The 18,181-nt window shown below is 44.4% G+C and overlaps 1 protein-coding gene across 5 annotated transcripts; it reads left to right on the top strand.

The window, feature by feature from the left end:
• Positions 1-909: 909 nt before the first annotated feature.
• On the top strand, positions 910-15,242 carry LOC126999262 (E3 ubiquitin-protein ligase RING1-like). 5 transcript variants are annotated; one of them, XM_050861656.1, is made up of 5 exons: positions 1,034-2,515; positions 7,341-7,564; positions 9,054-9,705; positions 11,714-11,969; positions 15,083-15,242. In XM_050861656.1, the coding sequence occupies exons 2-4, from the start codon at positions 7,358-7,360 to the stop codon at positions 11,938-11,940; spliced, it is 1,086 nt and encodes a 361-aa protein (XP_050717613.1). In that variant the 5' UTR covers positions 1,034-2,515; positions 7,341-7,357; the 3' UTR covers positions 11,941-11,969; positions 15,083-15,242. The 5 variants fall into 5 exon arrangements, with proteins under 5 accessions (XP_050717614.1, XP_050717615.1, XP_050717617.1 ...); XM_050861657.1 differs by lacking the exons at positions 1,034-2,515; positions 15,083-15,242 and adding an exon at positions 910-1,005 and having other exon boundaries at positions 11,714-13,652; XM_050861658.1 differs by lacking the exons at positions 11,714-11,969; positions 15,083-15,242 and adding an exon at positions 11,113-11,174 and having other exon boundaries at positions 1,025-2,515.
• Positions 15,243-18,181: the final 2,939 nt, after the last annotated feature.

Below are 18,181 nucleotides of genomic sequence, written 5' to 3'. Positions count from 1 at the left end.
CAGTTGCTATCCATTCACAGGGACCTTGTCCGTCCTCATATGGAGTATGTATATATATATATATATATATATATATATATATATATATATATATATATATATATATATATATATATATATATATATATATATATATATATATATATATATATATATGCATCTTATGTATGGGGGCGGCTCCACTCACATCACATCAGGTCTCCTCTTACTGATAGTCTTCTACCTCTTAAATTCCGCCGCCATGTTGCCTCTCTATCTTCTATCGATATTTTCACGCTGACTGCTCTCCTGAACTTGCTAACTGCATGCCTTCCCAATCTCCGGCGGCCCAGCGTCACTCGACTGTCCACTCTAGCCCATCCCTATACTGTCCAAACCCCTTATGCAAGAGTTAACCAACATCTTTACTCTTTCATCCCTTACACTGGTGGTAAACTCTGGAACTGCCTTCCTTCGTCTGTATTTCCTTCTGCCTATGACTTGTCCTCTTTCAAGAAGAGTGTATCAAGACACCTCTCCACCCGAAACTGACCTCTCTTTTGGCTACTCTTATTTATTTTCTGTTGTGGGAGCGGCGAGTAGCGGGCTTTTATATATATATATATATATATATATATATATATATATATATATATATATATATATATATATATATATATATATATATATATAATTTTTGTTGCCCTTGAGCCGGCTCTGTTGAAAAAAAAATAATAATAATAATAATTATTATTATTATTATTATTATTATTATTATTATTATTATTATTATTATTATTATTAGTAGTAGTAGTAGTAGTAGTAGTAGTATAGTAGTAGTAGTATAGTAGTAGTAGTAGTCAGTGTTATGGTCACGTCAGTTCCCAAGGGTGATTATGTTGATTACATAATCACCGTCACCAGCGCGCGGCGGCAAGCGGCGCGTGGGCCGCGGCCCTGACTGCCAGGCACTGCCTTCAGGCACTGCAGCTGCTGGTGACGGCGCAGGGGCAGGATGCGAGGAAGGTAGAACTAATTTTCTATCTCTTTCAATAAGAAGGGGTGTTCTACGACAAACTCGACTTAGAGACAGTGACCTCCTCCTGACACACTCCCTGGCCTGGGCGACTTCGATGCTACTGCCGGCACTGTCAGGTTTGGCTACGAGTTGTGTGTTGGCACCCGTGGGCCTGGCCCCAGGAACACCAACAATTCCCTCCTGCTGAACTTTGGAAGATCCAGGAGGTGATCATTAATTGCAACTCCCACTGCGTGACCTGACCATGGCGCTGCCTACGGATATGTTGTGCATTGTGTTAACTGGGGGTCGTGGCGGCATGGTTCACCTCCATCAGTCAACCATTTACCAGGCAGGAAGTTACTTGTTGTCGGCTGTGTTGGTGTCATGCAGTTTCTTCCTTTATTCTCCTGTTTTCTATTATATTCCGAATCTTGTCATTTCCTCCACTGCATGAATATTGTACACATGTTTCTTGTATTCTTGTAAATCACGATATGTCTTGCCTATTAGTTAACCTTATTTTTATCAAACATTCATCATTGTTCTCGTTTTGTTGGTTGTAAGGAAAAAATCGACGTTCCTTAAGATATGTTCTGATTTTCGTAAATTGAAATGATTGTCGCACATTAGGGAACACTCGGTATTATAGGACAATAGTTTCTCAAATCACCTATTTCTAAAGGTCAAAGAGGGGATCAATCGGGTTCTAATGAGCGTTTCTTTAGGTCCATGATACAGAAGAAGGGTTAAACTATCACGAGGGTCATAAAACTACTCTTGGAAATGTCCCAAACTCCTACGAAAGCCTTGTCAAATATGTGAACTTGGGCGACGACACGTTTAGCAATATGGCCCACTGCCACAAACAAATAAAACGACATTCAGTTACATATATCATCAAAACAGTGAATTATTGATATTTTGTGAGTTAAAATGAGAAATCGACGTTCGTAAAGCTCCTCTGGTTATCGTAGATTAAAATAGTTGTCGCACATCGGGGGTCGCGGTGTCATGGCGTCTTCTTCATCTTCTTCTTTTGAGCTGTTCCGCTTTGAATCGCTTCTTAGATCCTCCTTGATACTCCTTCACACTTAAATACTTCACTACGCACTCTTCATTAATTCACTGCGTACACTTATAAACCTCGTGCTGCACTGAGATATGTTTTCCGTACACTTTGCTTTTCTATTTTCTTTTCTTTTGTTGTCTTCACTTTGGCTTACTCTAGACTATTCTTTTCACATTTCTCTTTTCTATTCTTTTGTTTGTTTCCACCATTACACTTTTCTTTACAGTCCTTCATGCATAGATCCGTCCTTATTATCGTACTAAAAAATAATCATCGCACATCGGGGGTCGCGGTGTCATGGCGTCTGTGGCCTCCCGAGGTAAACAAACCCTGGCAGCGTCCCTCCGCGGGGGTGCGAGGCGCTAATTTTACCTTGTTTCCCTTCTTGCCTGTGTGTGTGGGAGCCGCGGGGAGGACAGAAAGACGCCGCGCTCTATTCTGACCTGGTGAGTGTGCTGAGGAGGCGGAGAGAGGCGTAATTAGGCTTGTTACTAGGGTGTGAGTGTGTGTCCTCCCTTGCTTCGGTCTACGTTTTAAAGCATTGTTATTTTTATTTTATTCTTGAGTTTTCGATTAGAGGGAATTGAAACTTAATAACTGTGGGTAAAGATTCGTATTAGGTCCGTGCCAGTATCTCATAATCTACTTTATGAAACATCAGTATCTCTTCATATATCTTTTCTACAAACCTTCAACAGTCATGGAAACGCTTTGAAAATCCAATTCAAGGACTTTTTTTGGTTAAGATTCGTTTTAGGTCCGTGCCAGTATCTCATTACCTACCTTATGAAACATCAGTATCTCTTCATATATCTTTTCTACAAACCTTCAACAGTCATGGAAATGCTTTGAAAATCCAATTCAAAGACTTTTTTTTTACTCTTGAAAATATGGGATAATGTTTATGAAAGTGCGTCGCCTCCTCTGCTGGCCGCAGCGACACTGCAGCGGGTGTTGCGAGAAATACCTCCTCGCTGAAATAAGTCACATATACAGGAGGGGGTCAGGGGGCATAGCCCCTGGTTAGAAGGAGTCGAGGCGCAGCCCGTTAGTAGGTTGTAAAGTTCGGTTGGAGTAGTTTAAAAATGCTCCCGACTCTAAGCCCTCTCTGCAGCTATTTTGTGGCTGCGGCTGCATCGTTGCCATGACCAGCAGAGGAGGCGACGCTTTAAAACATTATCCCCTATTTTCAAGAGTAAAAAAAAAGTCCTTAAATTGGATTTTCAAAGCGTTTCCATGACTGTTGAAGGTTTGTAGAAAAGATATATATGAAGAGATACTGATGTTTCTTAAAGTAGATTATGAGATACTGGCACAGACCTAATACGAATCTTTACCCTTTTTTTTTACTCTTGAAAATAGTGGATAATGTTTATGAAAGCGCGTCGCCTCCTCTGCTGGCCGCGGCAATTCTGCAGCCGCCGCAGCCACAAAATAGCTCGCAGAGGGCTTAGGGTTGGGGAGCATATTTAAACTACTCCAACTGAACTTTACGACCTACTAACGGGGGGGCTGCGCCCCCCTCGACCCCACCTTCTAACCAGGGGGGGCGCACCCCCCCCTCATGTATATGTGACTTATTTCAGCGAGGAGGTATTTCTCGCAACAACTGCTGCAGCGTCGCTGCGGCCAGCACCAGAGGAGGCGACGCGCTTTCGTAAACATTATCCCATATTTTCAAGAGTAAAAAAAAAGTCCTTGAATTGGATTTTCAAAGCGTTTCCATGACTGTTGAAGGTTTGTAGAAAAGATATATGAAGAGATACTGATGTTTCATAAGGTAGGTAATGAGATACTGGCACGGACCTAAAACGAATCTTAACCTAACTGTGTGTCTTACCAGGATGAGCTCCACAGGCATGGAGGTCCAAACATGCCAACACACCATAGTATATAGATGATGTAACAAAAATGAGGTGTTTGATTTAGAACACTGTGGAAAGTGTGTTGTGAGCACTATGGGCATTGTCCATGGTGTTAGTATTCATACAACTTGTCGTCCAGGTGTGCCGCTAGTAATCTCTTAAACACTGACAGGCTACGTGCTGACACAACTGAGGCAGGCAGGGCTTTCCAAAGATTGATGACCCTATTAGAGAAAAATCTTTTGCGTATCTCAATATGAATATGTTGATGAAATATTTTGAAAGCATGGCCTCAGGTCCTGGCATCTCCCACTAGTTGGAAAACTTCAAGCTCTGAGTAGCCTACCTCTCACTGAGAATAAGCCAAGTGCAGCAAGGCGTTCATTATATTCCATGTTGTTAAAGCCAGAGATTTGCTTCGGCATAACCTACCATTCTATATAAGTTGTAAGTGCAAACGTTTTGCAGATGCCCTAAAACTATATCTGAGCATATGTCACAACTCCATTAACGCTATGGCTAATGATATTAGAAGAGGTCAGAGAGACATTGACACAACCTATACCGTCGCTTAGTCTTTGGGGACTTTATTTCAACCAAGTAAAATGTGTCGCTCTCCGCTGCCAAAGAGGAGCTACTCCCTTGAACAACATTGGCTCACTCCAAAGATGTTATCTACATAATAATAACCTGAGTGTGGTTGATTGCCATAATGACCTTGCCATCTATATTGATAACACTCTGAGATTCCACATTCATGTCTGATCAACTGTCCTCAAAGCTCCTGCTCTAGCTAACAACTTACTGAAGTCCACCTCATGTCTCTCAAAGGACTTCATGATTACTTTATTCGAAGTGCACACAAGACCTATGCAGGAATATGGATCGTGTGTATGGAACACTGACTATGTATCTGTGTGACCTGAAACTATTGGAGTCTGTACAGTGTAGATGGACCAAACAAATTGATGGCCTTGCAGAATTACCCTTGGCTTGGCACACTTGGATTTGTACTCTGTCCAGGGTAGATTGTTGAGGGCTGAGCTTATTAAGGTTTGGAAAATATTTCATCACCAATGTAGTATTACACCCTCTGATACCTTCACATTGGCGTCCTACCCTGGCACCAGGGGACACAAGTTCAAGCTTGGCAAACCCCGTTCCTCATTAGAATGCAGAAGATGATTCTTCAGTGTTCACTGGATTGATTATTAAAATTCTGCCAGATGAGGTCGTCAGTCTGGGCTCCCTGAATTCTTTTAAAAGGGTCCTGCATGCTAATTTAAGGCAACATGCTCTACAATTATGCTGAATAATGTAAAGATGTCCTAGCATGAGGCACTCAGTCCTGTGTTATATATCTGCAAATGTGGCTACATTTTGTGATCAATGAATTCAGCAGTGTAATATTTATACTTTGAATGTCTACTTGCCATACATCCTGCTGTCCTATAAACTATCTCCATTCACAGGATTCTCTTTGGCTCACTGAGACTCTCACAGAAGTTAATAAGGTTTCAGGTTTTTCCTTTTTGCGTTTATCTCAAAATAACACATGACCAAGGGTTCAGACATGAGTTGATTCGATTTCTACTCTCAAAAGTGTGGAAAGGTTACCTCCTACCATCAAAACCTTAGAGGGACCCGAGACAATCTTAACCAGGAGCACAACAATAGAGGAGGAAGTGTGTTGTGGTGTCTTATATTTCCCTGTTATGATTATTATTGTTAGTTTTATTATTTCTATTATTATTACTATTCTGTTTTTTTGTGTGTGGATGGTTATCATCTCTGGAAAGCAGCAATGAAAGTGTTAGGTTGAATGTTTGGCAGAAATTGTTGTAGGCGCAGGCTGTCAGGATGAATAACAATTGCCGTGGTGTGGACGGTCCGGCCACCTTGAGCCCCAGACTGGCTGGCTGTCTTGACCCTGGATCTGTTTATAAACCAACAGAATCCAACCCTAACCTAATGGGCTTTTTTGTTTCCTCCTCATTTATACCTTTGAGCAGCCTCCATTCCTGTAAAAAGAAAGATAGCATCCCATTGCTGCTAAAATATTAACCTGTCACCACAACATGGTAACCTATCGAAATGTTAATTTTCACTAACTTACCACTCTTAAAAGAGTAAGTTTTTGTTAACTTGTTCTCAGGCTTTAATAACTGTTTTCCAGTGATACAAACTTTTTCCATGAACAAAAGCATCTTACCTAAACAATTATTGGTCTGTGTCAGAAGTAGACCACTCAGGTTTGGGAAATAATAGTTTATATCATTATATCTTATATCATTATATATCTTATTATTATTATTACTCCCATTATCTGGCTGAGGATATTCAGCAAGCTAGGCCAGTGTTTAGACAGTTGTGTGTATCCAGTGAGCTCAGCGGCTTGGCCAATAGAATTCCCAGGCTGTTGAAGGAAGCAAGCTTGGCCAGTAAGAAGTGTTTGTCTGTTGAGAGAGCCCAGCGTGTGTCAGAGTGTTGGTCTGTGCAGGGAGTTGACTTGTCATGTATTACACTGTGCTTTTCAATGATCCACGGCCCCCTGTGCACTGCAAAGTCTGCTCAGCGTCCATACAAACTTATAAAGTATCAATACACAGGATATGAACCTCAGCTTTCTTCATTCACTATTTATTCAGAATTGCATCCAACTCTGTGCAGTGGCTCACAGTATTGTTTTCTGGTGGCAGCAAAGATGACATCTCGGTTAGCACAGTTTATCTACCCCAAGTTACCTCAGGTACCTGTCGAACAGTTGACAAATAACAATATTTTAACCTGTCTTTAACTGACCTCAACCCAGTAGCTGCAGGGATTATATTTCTTAAAGGCCCCTCTGAGCGAATTAATGAAAAAAAAATCATCACTCACGCAAACCATTATATGTATCAACGCATTTGTGATCAGTTTGTGTATCCTCTATCTTGGGGTGTTCATGTCAAGGCAAGAATTTGGCCCGTCACTGGTATGCAGTAAAGCCACAAATTAGGCCCGTCACTGCTACCGGGTTAAGGCATGCTTTCTCCTGTGGTGGTATCTTTGCCCTCCTCGACCATCCTGTGGGGTCAATTAAAGACAATGAGGGGCTGAGTCCCCCTTGACTCTGGCACATTGAAGTAATTCCAACAGTTTAATGCTTGAAAATACACCAGGAAAACTTAAACATGACCACAGAAGCAATTATTTGTTAGATTAACCAAAATAGCAGCTCACCTTTACCTAGAGAGCTATAGACATATGTGGCAAGGGAGGATAAAGGTCATGGAGAAAGGCACCTTCACCCTGCTACACCTGCCCTGTCCCTCCAGAGAGGTGGCTCCTCACCTGCCCCTCACCCTCCTGAGAGCCTGGCACACCTTCACCTTTATGGCCCGCTAACCTCCACACACCCTTACAGCCACAGCTGCCGCCGCCATGACGGCCACGGAACAGAATGCTGTCAACAAGACGTGGGAGCTGTCGCTGTACGAGCTCCACCGCATGCCGCAGGAGGCCATCACAGACAACACAGAGATCGCCGTGTCACCGCGCTCCCTGCACTCGGAGCTCATGTGCCCCATCTGCCTGGACATGCTCAAGAACACCATGACCACCAAGGAGTGTCTGCACCGCTTCTGTCAGGTGGGCATGGCAGGACAGGGGGTAGTGCTGGGGGGGCGGGGTATGGCAGGACAGGGGGTAGTGCTTGGGTGGGGGGGTATGACAGGACAGGAGGTAGTGCTGGGGGGGGGGGGTATGGCAGGGCAGGGAGGTAGTGCTTGGGGGGGGAGGGTGTATGGCTTAATTCACCACCATCCCAGATATTTCTCTTCCCTGTCACCTCACTGCCGCTGCTCCTCCACTGCCAGCTCTTCCACTCCGGCCTCTTTGCCCAAGGTTCATTGTCATCTTAGTATTTATTAACCATTATGTTACGGCGACTGTATATATAAGTGCACTCCCACACGTCCCACCCGCATGGGGATCATATATATAATCATCACACTCTACGCTCCCTACGTTTCAAATATACCACCAGTACTTGACTCAGAAGAATGGTGGAGGCTGTCATAACTTTTTTATTATTGTTAGGAGAGAAGTTTTATTACACCACCATATATACTAGATGAATATGCAGTTATTGCAAAGCAGAAAGACACCATTTCCACCTCTTTTAAATGTCTAAATTTTCCCCGTGCACGGCATCCAGAGAAATATGTCGCCACCCGTACTCTAAGGGTTAAGTCATGTGGCTAGTTTGGATTTTCAGTTGCATTTTTTGGGACAGTGTTAGTTAGGAGTGTTGGATATTCACAGTAACCCGTCCGCTGCGATTGGCATGGATTTTTTTTCACTGGTAGCCTGGTAACATATACTCCTAGGTCTTCCTCTGCCTCTGTGGTGGATAGTGGAGTGTTTCCCATGTGGTATTGGTATGCTGGATTTCCCCTCCCAAGGTGCATAACTTTACATTTTTCTTCATTGAATTGTAGCAGCCACTTTTTGTTCCATTCCTGCAGCTTGGTGATGCCTTCTTGTAGGAAATCCACAGTCAATGGGTTAAGTCAGCATATCGTCACCTTCGTAAGCAATCTGCCCAAGTCAATATTTTCTACTTTACAGGAAATAGGAAAAGAACTGTCATTATCTCATTTGGCTTAATATTTAGGCAGAAATGAAAAGGCCAATTCTAGAACACTCAAACCCTGAATGACGAAGATGGCGAAGATGGCGCCACTATAAACACTCGCCTGCGCCAGAACGGGCTGGGCCGACCATCAGGCCCCACCTGGAAGAAGCCTTGGGCCGACCATCAGGCCCCACCGGGAAGATGCCTACCGGCGCAATAGGCAACAACGTAAAAAAACAAAAAAAAAAAAAAAAACTATACAAAAACGGGCGTCACGTGTTAAAAAATTGATGTAGACAAAAACCTGGAAATCGCTGAAAAATGATTTAGGCGATTATTTTATTAGGGTGACGATATTACACACTCATTCTTAAAAAGGGATATAAAAAAATCAACAAAACCAACTAACAACTGTCTCTCCTCTCCCTCACTTTCTTCTCACTCCTTTCTCCTCATTTTATCCCCCACTGCTCCCTCACACTCTCCTTCTGACCCTCCCAGGAGTGCATCATCACAGCGCTACGGTCGGGCAACAAGGAGTGCCCAACATGCCGCAAGAAGCTCGTGTCAAAGCGCTCGCTGCGGCCAGACCCGAACTTCGACACGCTCATCAGTAAGATCTACCCGAGCCGCGACGAGTACGAGCAGCACCAGGAGCGCGTCATCGCCAAGCTCAACAAGAACCACAATCACGCGTCCCTCATCACGTCCATCGAGGAGGGCATCAAGCTGCAGATACAGAGCCGACAAAAGAACCGGAAAGCCCTGCAGGAGGACGGCGCCACCCCCACCCCCTCCGCCCCCTCCACCCCGACCCCCAGCGAGGCACAGAGCACGCCCGCCACCACGCCCACCACGGCAGGGAACACCACCACCACCACGGCAGCCACGCCCACCCCGCAGCCCCCGCCCAACTCCTCCTCCCTCGGCCCCAAGTTAAAGAAGCCGAGACGGACCTCAGAGAACGAGTCCGGCCCGGGGTCCAGCAACGACGGGAACCCGGGGGAGGGGGAGGAGGGGGGCCCGAACGAGGGGGGTGAGATTGAGCTGGTGTTCCGGCCGCACCCGCTGGAGATGAACGAGGACAATGAGCTGATCCGGGAGCTGAAGGACTCGTCAATCCGCTACATCAAGACCACCGCCAACGCTACCAGTGAGTATGGGGGGGGGGAGAGAAGGTGGATGGGTAAGAGAGGGAGAAAGGGAGAGTATGAGCAGATGAGGGAGAGATTGGAGAGAGGGAGGGAGGGAAACAGGGAGAGGGTGGGTGGGTGAGTGTTCATTGGAGGGAAGGAGGAAGAGTGTGAATTGGAGGAAGAAAGGGAGGGAGGGAGAGGGTGTGGGGTTGAGGGAGGAAGAGAGGGAGTGTTGAAGGCAGGGAGAGGAAGGGTGTGAACTAGGGGAAGAAAGGGAGGGAAGGAAACAGGGAGAGGAAGGGTGTTAATTTGAAGAAGAGAGGGAGGAAGGAAGACAGGGAGAGATTGGGTGGGTGAGAGAGGGAAGGAAGGAAGGAGAGAAAGGATGTGAACTAGATGAAGAAAGGTGGAGGTAGGTGGGTGAGAGAGGAAGGGATGGAAAGGGTGTGGATTGGAGGAAGAGAGGGAGGGAGAAAGTGTAGTTGGATGGAGGAATAGGGAGGGGATGAATGGGAGGGAAGGAGGAAAGGGAGAGAGGAAGGGATGGAGAAGATTGAAGGGAGAAGAGAGAGGGAGGATGCAGGATGAATGGGAGGGAGAGAGGAAGGGATGGAGAAGATTGAAGGAAGAAGAGAGAGAGAGGGAGGATGCAGGATGAATGGAGGGAAGGAGAGAAATAAGGAAGGAGAAAGGCTGCTAGGAATTAAGAGGAAAAGAGATAATTAAGAAGGAAAGGAAGAGGTAAAATATGAGGGTGGGTGTAAGAGGGAAGGAAAGGGTGAAGGAGAGAAAGTTGGAAGTGATAATTAAGGAAGGAGAAAAGGTTAATGGGGACAGTTAGAGTGAATGTTCTTTTTTTCCTATTGTAAGGTCACACAACTCCAGCCCAACCCAAACTTCACCCAACACGACTCAACCAACTCTAACCAAGCCAAACCAACCCACCCTAACCCAAACCCGATAAAACTTAACCCAACACAACTCAGCCAGCTAATAAAACCCAATCAAACCTATCCTAGCACAACTCAACCAACTCTAACCAAACCAACCCACCCCAACCCAAACCAAACCTAACCAGTCAACCCTACCCAACCCAAACCCAGCCTGACCCATCCCAAACCAAACCTAACCTAACCTAACCTAACCCTAACTTAACAAAACTATCTCCCTCCTCACAGTTGATCACCTCTCCAAGTACTACCTTGAGATGAGACTCACCCTAACATAACATAACCTATCCTATCCTATCCTATCCCATCCCGTCCCTAACCTAACATAACATAGCTATCTCCCCCCCTACAGTCGACCACCTCTCCAAGTACCTTCTGATGAGACTGACCCTAACCTATCCCAACCCATCCCTAACCTAACCTATCCCATCCCTAACCTAACCTAACATAACATAACTATCTCCTCCCCTTCAGTCGATCACCTCTCCAAGTACCTCGCGATGAGACTCACCCTAAACTAACCTAACCTATCCCATCCCTAACCTAACCTAACCTAACCTATCCCATCCCTAACCTAACCTAACCTAACCTATCCCATCCCTAACCTAACCTAACATAACTATCCCCTCCCCTACAGTCGATCACCTCTCCAAGTACCTCGCGATGAGACTCACCCTAACCTAACCTAACCTAACCTATCCCATCCCTAACCTAACCTAACCCATCCCAAACCTAACCTAACCTAACCCATCCCAAACCTAACCTAACCTAACCCATCCCATCCCTAACCTAACCTAACCTAACCTATCCCATCCCTAACCTAACCTAACCCATCCCATCCCAAACCTAACCTAACCCATCCCATCCCTAACCTAACCTAACCTATCCCATCCCAAACCTAACCTAACCTAACCCATCCCATCCCTAACCTAACCTAACCTAACCTATCCCATCCCAAACCTAACCTAACCTAACCCATCCCATCCCTAACCTAACCTAACCTAACCTATCCCATCCCTAACCTAACCTAACCTATCCCATCCCTAACCTAACTTAACTATCCCCTCCCCTACAGTCGATCACCTCTCCAAGTACCTCGCGATGAGACTCACGCTGGCCAACCGCACCGGGGAGCTGGAGACAGAGCTCCCCTCGTCACTCAACAACTTCTGCATCTACATCGCCCCCACGCCAGACCAGTACATCGGGGTGGGCGGCTCCCTCACCCTCGAGCAGATCAACGAGAAGTACTGGCGCGTCAACAAGCCCATGGAGATGTTCTACTCCTGGAAGAAAAACTAACGGAGGGAGGGAGGACGCGGGGGTGGAGGGTCGGTTCGTTCGTCCGTTCTATTTTTTTAGTTGTCTGTCGCAGTGATTTTTTTTTTGTGTGTGTGGAAGGGATTGTGTTTGTGTGTGTGTGTGTGTGTGTTTGTGAGGGTGAGAGTATTCATATGTGTGTGTGTATGCATATGATCAAGAGAGAGAGAGAGAGAGAGAGAGAGAGAGAGAGAGAGAGTACACACAATATTCCAAGATCTGGTAGTAGTGATTGTAGTAAGGTTGGTTTTAGTAGTAGTAGTAGTAGTAGTAGTAGTTGTAATAGTAGTAGTAGTGGTGGTTAGGGATTTCAGATATATTTGTAAACAGAATGAGTTAAAATAAATGAAGAAAAGAAAGAAATGAAGAGATAAGAGCAAGATGTTTCCAAGAGAGAGAAGGAGTGGATGCTTTTTACGGCAGTGGAAGGAAGCAGCTCGGTGGCATCACAAGCTGGACACAAAAAGCCCACACAGCACTGTTCCGGCACAAAAAAAAGTAGTCATTAACCTGGCAGCTGCGGGGATCGTGTTTCTTCAAGCGAGAAAAATGAGAAAAAATCATCACTCACGCAAACCATTTCATAATATATATCAATGGATTTGTGATCAGATTATGCATCATTTATTTTTTGGGGTTTATATCATGGCAAAAATTTGGCCCATCGCTGGTACACGGCAAAGCCACAAATTTGGCCCGTCGCTGCTACCGGGTTAAAGCGAGAAAAATGAGAAAAAATCATCACTTAAGCAAACCATTTCATAATATATATCAATGGATTTGTGATCAGATTATGCATCATCTATTTTTTGGGGTTTATATCATGGCAAAAATTTGGCCCATCGCTGGTACATGGGAAAGCCACAAATTTGGCCCGTCGCTTCTACCGGGTTAAGAGAAGCCAGAAGCCAGGAGAGAAGCCAATTTTGGGTGGAGAGGTGTCTTGATGCTTCCCTCTTGAAAGAAGTCAAGTTGTAGGCAGGAGGAAATACAGACGAGAAGGAAGGTCGGAGGTTAACCCTTAGACGACGGTGGAACTATATATAGACGGTCCAAAATTAAGTGTCAGTTTTGTATGGCAGAAATAATACAACACTTCCAGATTGCAGTGGAACCTATACATAGACGATAGTTAAAACATCCATTATGCGGTGTAACTTTATTTATGGTACGGTCCTGAGGTTGGCAGTGGCTGTATATAGACCATTCATTTTGTGGGGAGTTAATCTTCAAATACTGCCGCTGCCTAAGGGTTAAGTGTTCTGCAGTGTCCAGCCTCGAGTCCTGTAATTCCTGTTGAAAGATGTTGAACAGTGCAGAGTCATTGGCATAGGAGTGGATAATGTTTGTTATAGAAAGATCATTAATGAACACTAGAGAGAGTGGGAGATAGAATAGATGCCTGCAGAACACCACTGTTGGTAGGTTTATAGGTAGAACAGATACCATGTACTACAGCAGATAGATCAGCCTGGAAGGAAACTGGAGATGTGTGTGTGTGTGTGTGTGTGTTTTGGTATTTACACTCAAACAAGTGCTGTGGGGGTGAATTGTGTGTGTGTGTGTGTGTATGTGTGTGCTTGGTCGGTACTCTTAGTGGTGTGGCGGTGAGCTGTACCAAGCGCGCTGAGTGGTCTCTTGTCGTCATCATCGCCTTTCTCATCAATAAAACATGAAGCTATTTTAATCCCATACACGAGCCTGTCATTGCCGCCCCGTCCTTGACTCTCGGCTGCATTGCAAGCTCTCCCGTGCCCAGAAGCGTCACTCACTGAAGGCAAAGGAAAGTTGGGGGCACATGCTATAGCTGCGCATTGCCTTGGTGGTCATCTCTGTCACACTGGCCACTTATTACCAACTCAAAACTCAACGTCAGCTTCTAAACTCAATTCCATATCACACCTAATTCCTTCATTCATGGCCTGTTTGCATCGCACTCTTACTAACAGAAAATGTATGGGTCAAGTGTAGCATTAACCTGGAGGAGTGGATCAACAACAGCTTCTAATCTAACAGCCACTTTCAGTCATTTTGTTTGTTTTGATCGTTACCGATGGCGGTGATCGCTGCTATAGTATTTCCACGTATAACTGGCCGATGGGGTAGTGGCGGCTGCAGGATTAGCCTAGCCCCGCACCTTACCACACACTCTCAACACCTCTCGCTTCCTCTGCAGCCGCCACTACCCCATAGGCCAGTTTCATGTGGGAAATTATAGCATCGATCGCCGCCATTGGTAACGATCAAAACAAACAATGTGACTGTGAAAGCGCCCCTAAATTCTGTATCACACCTAATTCCTTCATTCCTGGCCTGTTTGCATCAGTCTTACTAACAGAAAATTTATGGGTCACGTGCAGCATTAACCTGTAAGAGTGGATCAACAACAGCTTCTAATATAAATTCTGTATCACACCTAATTCCTTCATTCCTGGCCTGTTTGCATCACACTCTTACTAACTTGAAGAAAATTTGTGTGTGTAGCATTAACAACAACAACAACAACAATAACAATAACAGTAACAACAACAACAGCAAGCAATAATTATCATAATCAAAATAGTGAAATGCGGATAATAATGTATACCTGTAAGAGTGGATCAACAGCAGCTTCTAATCTAAATTCCACATCACTTCTAATTATGTTTTCTTGGTCTGTTTGCATCACACTATTACTAACAGGAAATTTATGTGTCAAATTTAGCCATCAACCTGTAAGAGTGGACCACCAGCAGCTTCTAAACCAAATTTCACAGCACTTCTAAACTTCTAATTGCTTTTTTCTTAGCTTATTTGTATCACACTATTCCCAAGAAAGAAAATTGATGTGTCAGGTGTGGCAAATGAAGTAAGAATGAATCCACAGCAGCTTCTAAACTCGGACATCACTAATCACATTTTCCTAGCCTTTTTTTGCATTATAGTGACAGAAAATTGATATGTTAGATTTAGCCATTAACCCATAAGAGTGGTTCATATAAAGCTTGTAGGGAACAGCACCTGGCACACTAATCTTGCTGGACCTGACCTACAAGGGATGGCCGAGGGAGGGAGAGCTTGTGGTGTGGGCGTTAGTCTTTGTGTGTGTGTTGTGAGTGTGTCCTAACTTACCTTGGTGTTGCAGGTTTGTGGAAGGAAGATCAGAGAAGAAAATAAGGGGTTGGATACTACCACCACTACCACTACTGCTACTACTTCATTCGAACACCACCACCCCACTCCAGCCCTGATCTTCCTCACCTCTCCTCTCCTTCACATCCCTCCACTTTTTCTGTAATGTAAGGTTTATGTTGGTGTACAGACATCATTTTCACATTTTCCTTTGTCCTATACTCTGCTTCTTCCACTTTTTCTTGTGTGCTTGTAACATTGTTGGAGCTGATCACAAGGCAATGGCCAAGGAAGGGAGAGCTTGTAACATTTTTGGAGCCAATCTCAAGGGAATGGCTGGGGAAAAGAGAGCTTGTAACATTGTTGGAACTGATGTCAAGGGAATGGCCGGGGCAGAGAGAGCTTGTAACATTGTTGGAGCCGATCTCAAGGGAATGGCTGGGGAAGGGAGAGCTTGTTATATTGTTGGAATTGATGTCAAGGGAATGGCCAAGGAAGGGAGAGCTTGTTATATTGTTGGAATTGATGTCAAGGGAATGGCCAAGGAAGGGAGAGCTTGTTATATTGTTAGAACTGATGTCAAGGGAATGGCCGGGGAAGGGAGAGCTTGTAATATTGTTGGAACTGATGTCAAGGGAATGGCCAAGGAAGGGAGAGCTTGTTATATTGTTAGAATTGATGTCAAGGGAATGGCCAAGGAAGGGAGAGCTTGTTATATTGTTGGAACTGATGTCAAGGGAATGGCCAAGGAAGGGAGAGCTTGTAATATTGTTGGAACTGATGTCAAGGGAATGGCCAAGGAAGGGAGAGCTTGTGATATTGTTGGAACTGATGTCAAGGGAATGGCCAAGGAAGGGAGAGCTTGTTATATTGTTGGAACTGATGTCAAGGGAATGGCCAAGGAAGGGAGAGCTTGTGATATTGTTGGAACTGATGTCAAGGGAATGGCCAGGGAAGGGAGAGCTTGTAATATTGTTGGAACTGATGTCAAGGGAATGGCCAAGGAAGGGAGAGCTTGTAATATTGTTGGAACTGATGTCAAGGGAATGGCCAAGGAAGGGAGAGCTTGTGATATTGTTGGAACTGATGTCAAGGGAATGGCTGAGGAATGGAGAGCTTGTGATATTGTTGGAACTGATGTCAAGGGAATGGCCAAGGAAGGGAGAGCTTGTTATATTGTTGGAACTGATGTCAAGGGAATGGCCAAGGAAGGGAGAGCTTGTGATATTGCTAGAACTGATGTCAAGGGAATGGCCAAGGAAGGGAGAGCTTGTTATATTGTTGGAACTGATGTCAAGGGAATGGCCAAGGAAGGGAGAGCTTGTTATATTGTTGGAACTGATGTCAAGGGAATGGCCAAGGAAGGGAGAGCTTGTAATATTGTTGGAACTGATGTCAAGGGAATGGCCAAGGAAGGGAGAGCTTGTGATATTGTTAGAACTGATGTCAAGGGAATGGCCGGGGAAGGGAGAGCTTGTGATATTGTTGGAACTGATGTCAATGGAATGGCCTAGTAAGGGAGAGCTTGTTATATTGTTTGAACTGATGTCAAGGGAATGGCCGGGGAAGGGAGAGCTTGTGATATTGTTGGAACTGATGTCAAGGGAATGGCCAAGGAAGGGAGAGCTTGTGATATTGTTAGAACTGATGTCAAGGGAATGGCCGGGGAAGGGAGAGCTTGTGATATTGTTGGAACTGATGTCAAGGGAATGGCCAAGGAAGGGAGAGCTTGTGATATTGTTAGAACTGATGTCAAGGGAATGGCCAAGGAAGGGAGAGCTTGTGATAGTGTTGGAACTGCTCTCAAGGGAATGGCTGAAGATGGGACACTTTGTAATATTGTAGATCATATCAGAGGAATGGTGAAGGATGGGAATGCTTGTAATATTGGCATTGTGCATTCTCCATCCAACAGACTTTCCCTCTTCCAAACCTGAGTCGTCTGCTTTTAATATTTTCTTTTATCATTTTTTTTCTTATTTTTGTTTCCTCCTTCCCCTTGTCTCCATTATCCCTCATATTTCCTGTTTTTTCCCACCACAGTAAACCTTCTGTAAATTGTACCTCTAAATTTCGGATCTCAGATAATTCAGACTCCTCGAGGGCTCCGGACCACTGTTGCCAGATTATTGTACTTGGAGAATCACATTTTCCTGCTCACCTATAAATATCAACAGGAAACTACTATTATTAACCATTTTAGAGATAACTACAAATAGATCTCGTTATTGGGGCCCATGGGACAGTTTTGGGGTTGAAAATTGGAAAATATGAGAGACTGAGTACGACAATCTGGCAACGTTCCTCCAGACACATTCGTAAATTGTTCAAAAATCTTGGCCTTTGATAGTAGTTGATGTGAAGGATGGAAATGTCTGTCAGTACCAACCTTAATCTATTGTGCAAGAATCAGTCAGAATCGTTGGTGGACTCTGGAACGGCTTTGTGTTCTGGACGAAGCCTCCCTGCCGCTAGTCTGGTTTATAGAGGGTCTGCTGTATTTATTTGCTTTCTGTCAGTGTTATCCTTTCCTCTCGGGCTTGCTCTCTCCTCTTTTAGTCAGTAGTTTTTCTTTTTCAGGCTCTCCCTCCTCTCTCCTTTTCAAATCTTTCTTTCTCTCCCTTATGTTTCCCTCCCTCAAATTAAATCAGTATATCTTCTTTTTCTCTCCCTTATGTTTCCCTCTCTCCTCCCTTTAAATCATCTATCTTCTTTTTTTCTTCCTTATGTTTCCCTCTCTCCTCCCTTTAAATCATCTATCTTCTTTTTCCCTCCCTCCTCCCTTTAAATCAGTATATCTTCTTTTTCCCTCCCTTATGTTTCCCTCTCTCCTCCCTTTAAATCATCTATCTTTTTCTCTCCCTTATGTTTCCCTCTCTCCTCCCTTTAAATCATCTATCTTCTTTTTCTCCCTTATGTTTCCCTCTCTCCTCCCTTTAAATCATCTATCATTTTCCCACCCTTAAGTTTCCATCTCTCCTCCTTTAAATCAGTATATCTTCTTTTCCCTCCTTATGTTTCCCTCTCTCCTCCCTTTAAATCATCTATCTTTTTCCCTCCCTTATGTTTCCCTCTCTCCTCCCTTTAAATCATCTATCTTTTTCCCTCCCTT

Source organism: Eriocheir sinensis, chromosome 16, assembly GCF_024679095.1.
Source record: "Eriocheir sinensis breed Jianghai 21 chromosome 16, ASM2467909v1, whole genome shotgun sequence".
NCBI classification, from domain to species: Eukaryota; Metazoa; Arthropoda; class Malacostraca; order Decapoda; family Varunidae; genus Eriocheir; species Eriocheir sinensis.
This window is presented reverse-complemented; position numbering and strand designations above follow the sequence as displayed.

Excerpts from the sequence above, each read along its gene's own strand:
- LOC126999262 (XM_050861656.1), top strand. The coding sequence starts at position 7,358 with ATGACGGCCACGGAACAGAATGCTGTCAACAAGACGTGGGAGCTGTCG. Across the intron at positions 7,565-9,053 it reads GTCTGCACCGCTTCTGTCAG|GAGTGCATCATCACAGCGCT; the intron begins GTGGGCATGGCA and ends TGACCCTCCCAG. Across the intron at positions 9,706-11,713 it reads GACCACCGCCAACGCTACCA|TCGATCACCTCTCCAAGTAC; the intron begins GTGAGTATGGGG and ends CCTCCCCTACAG.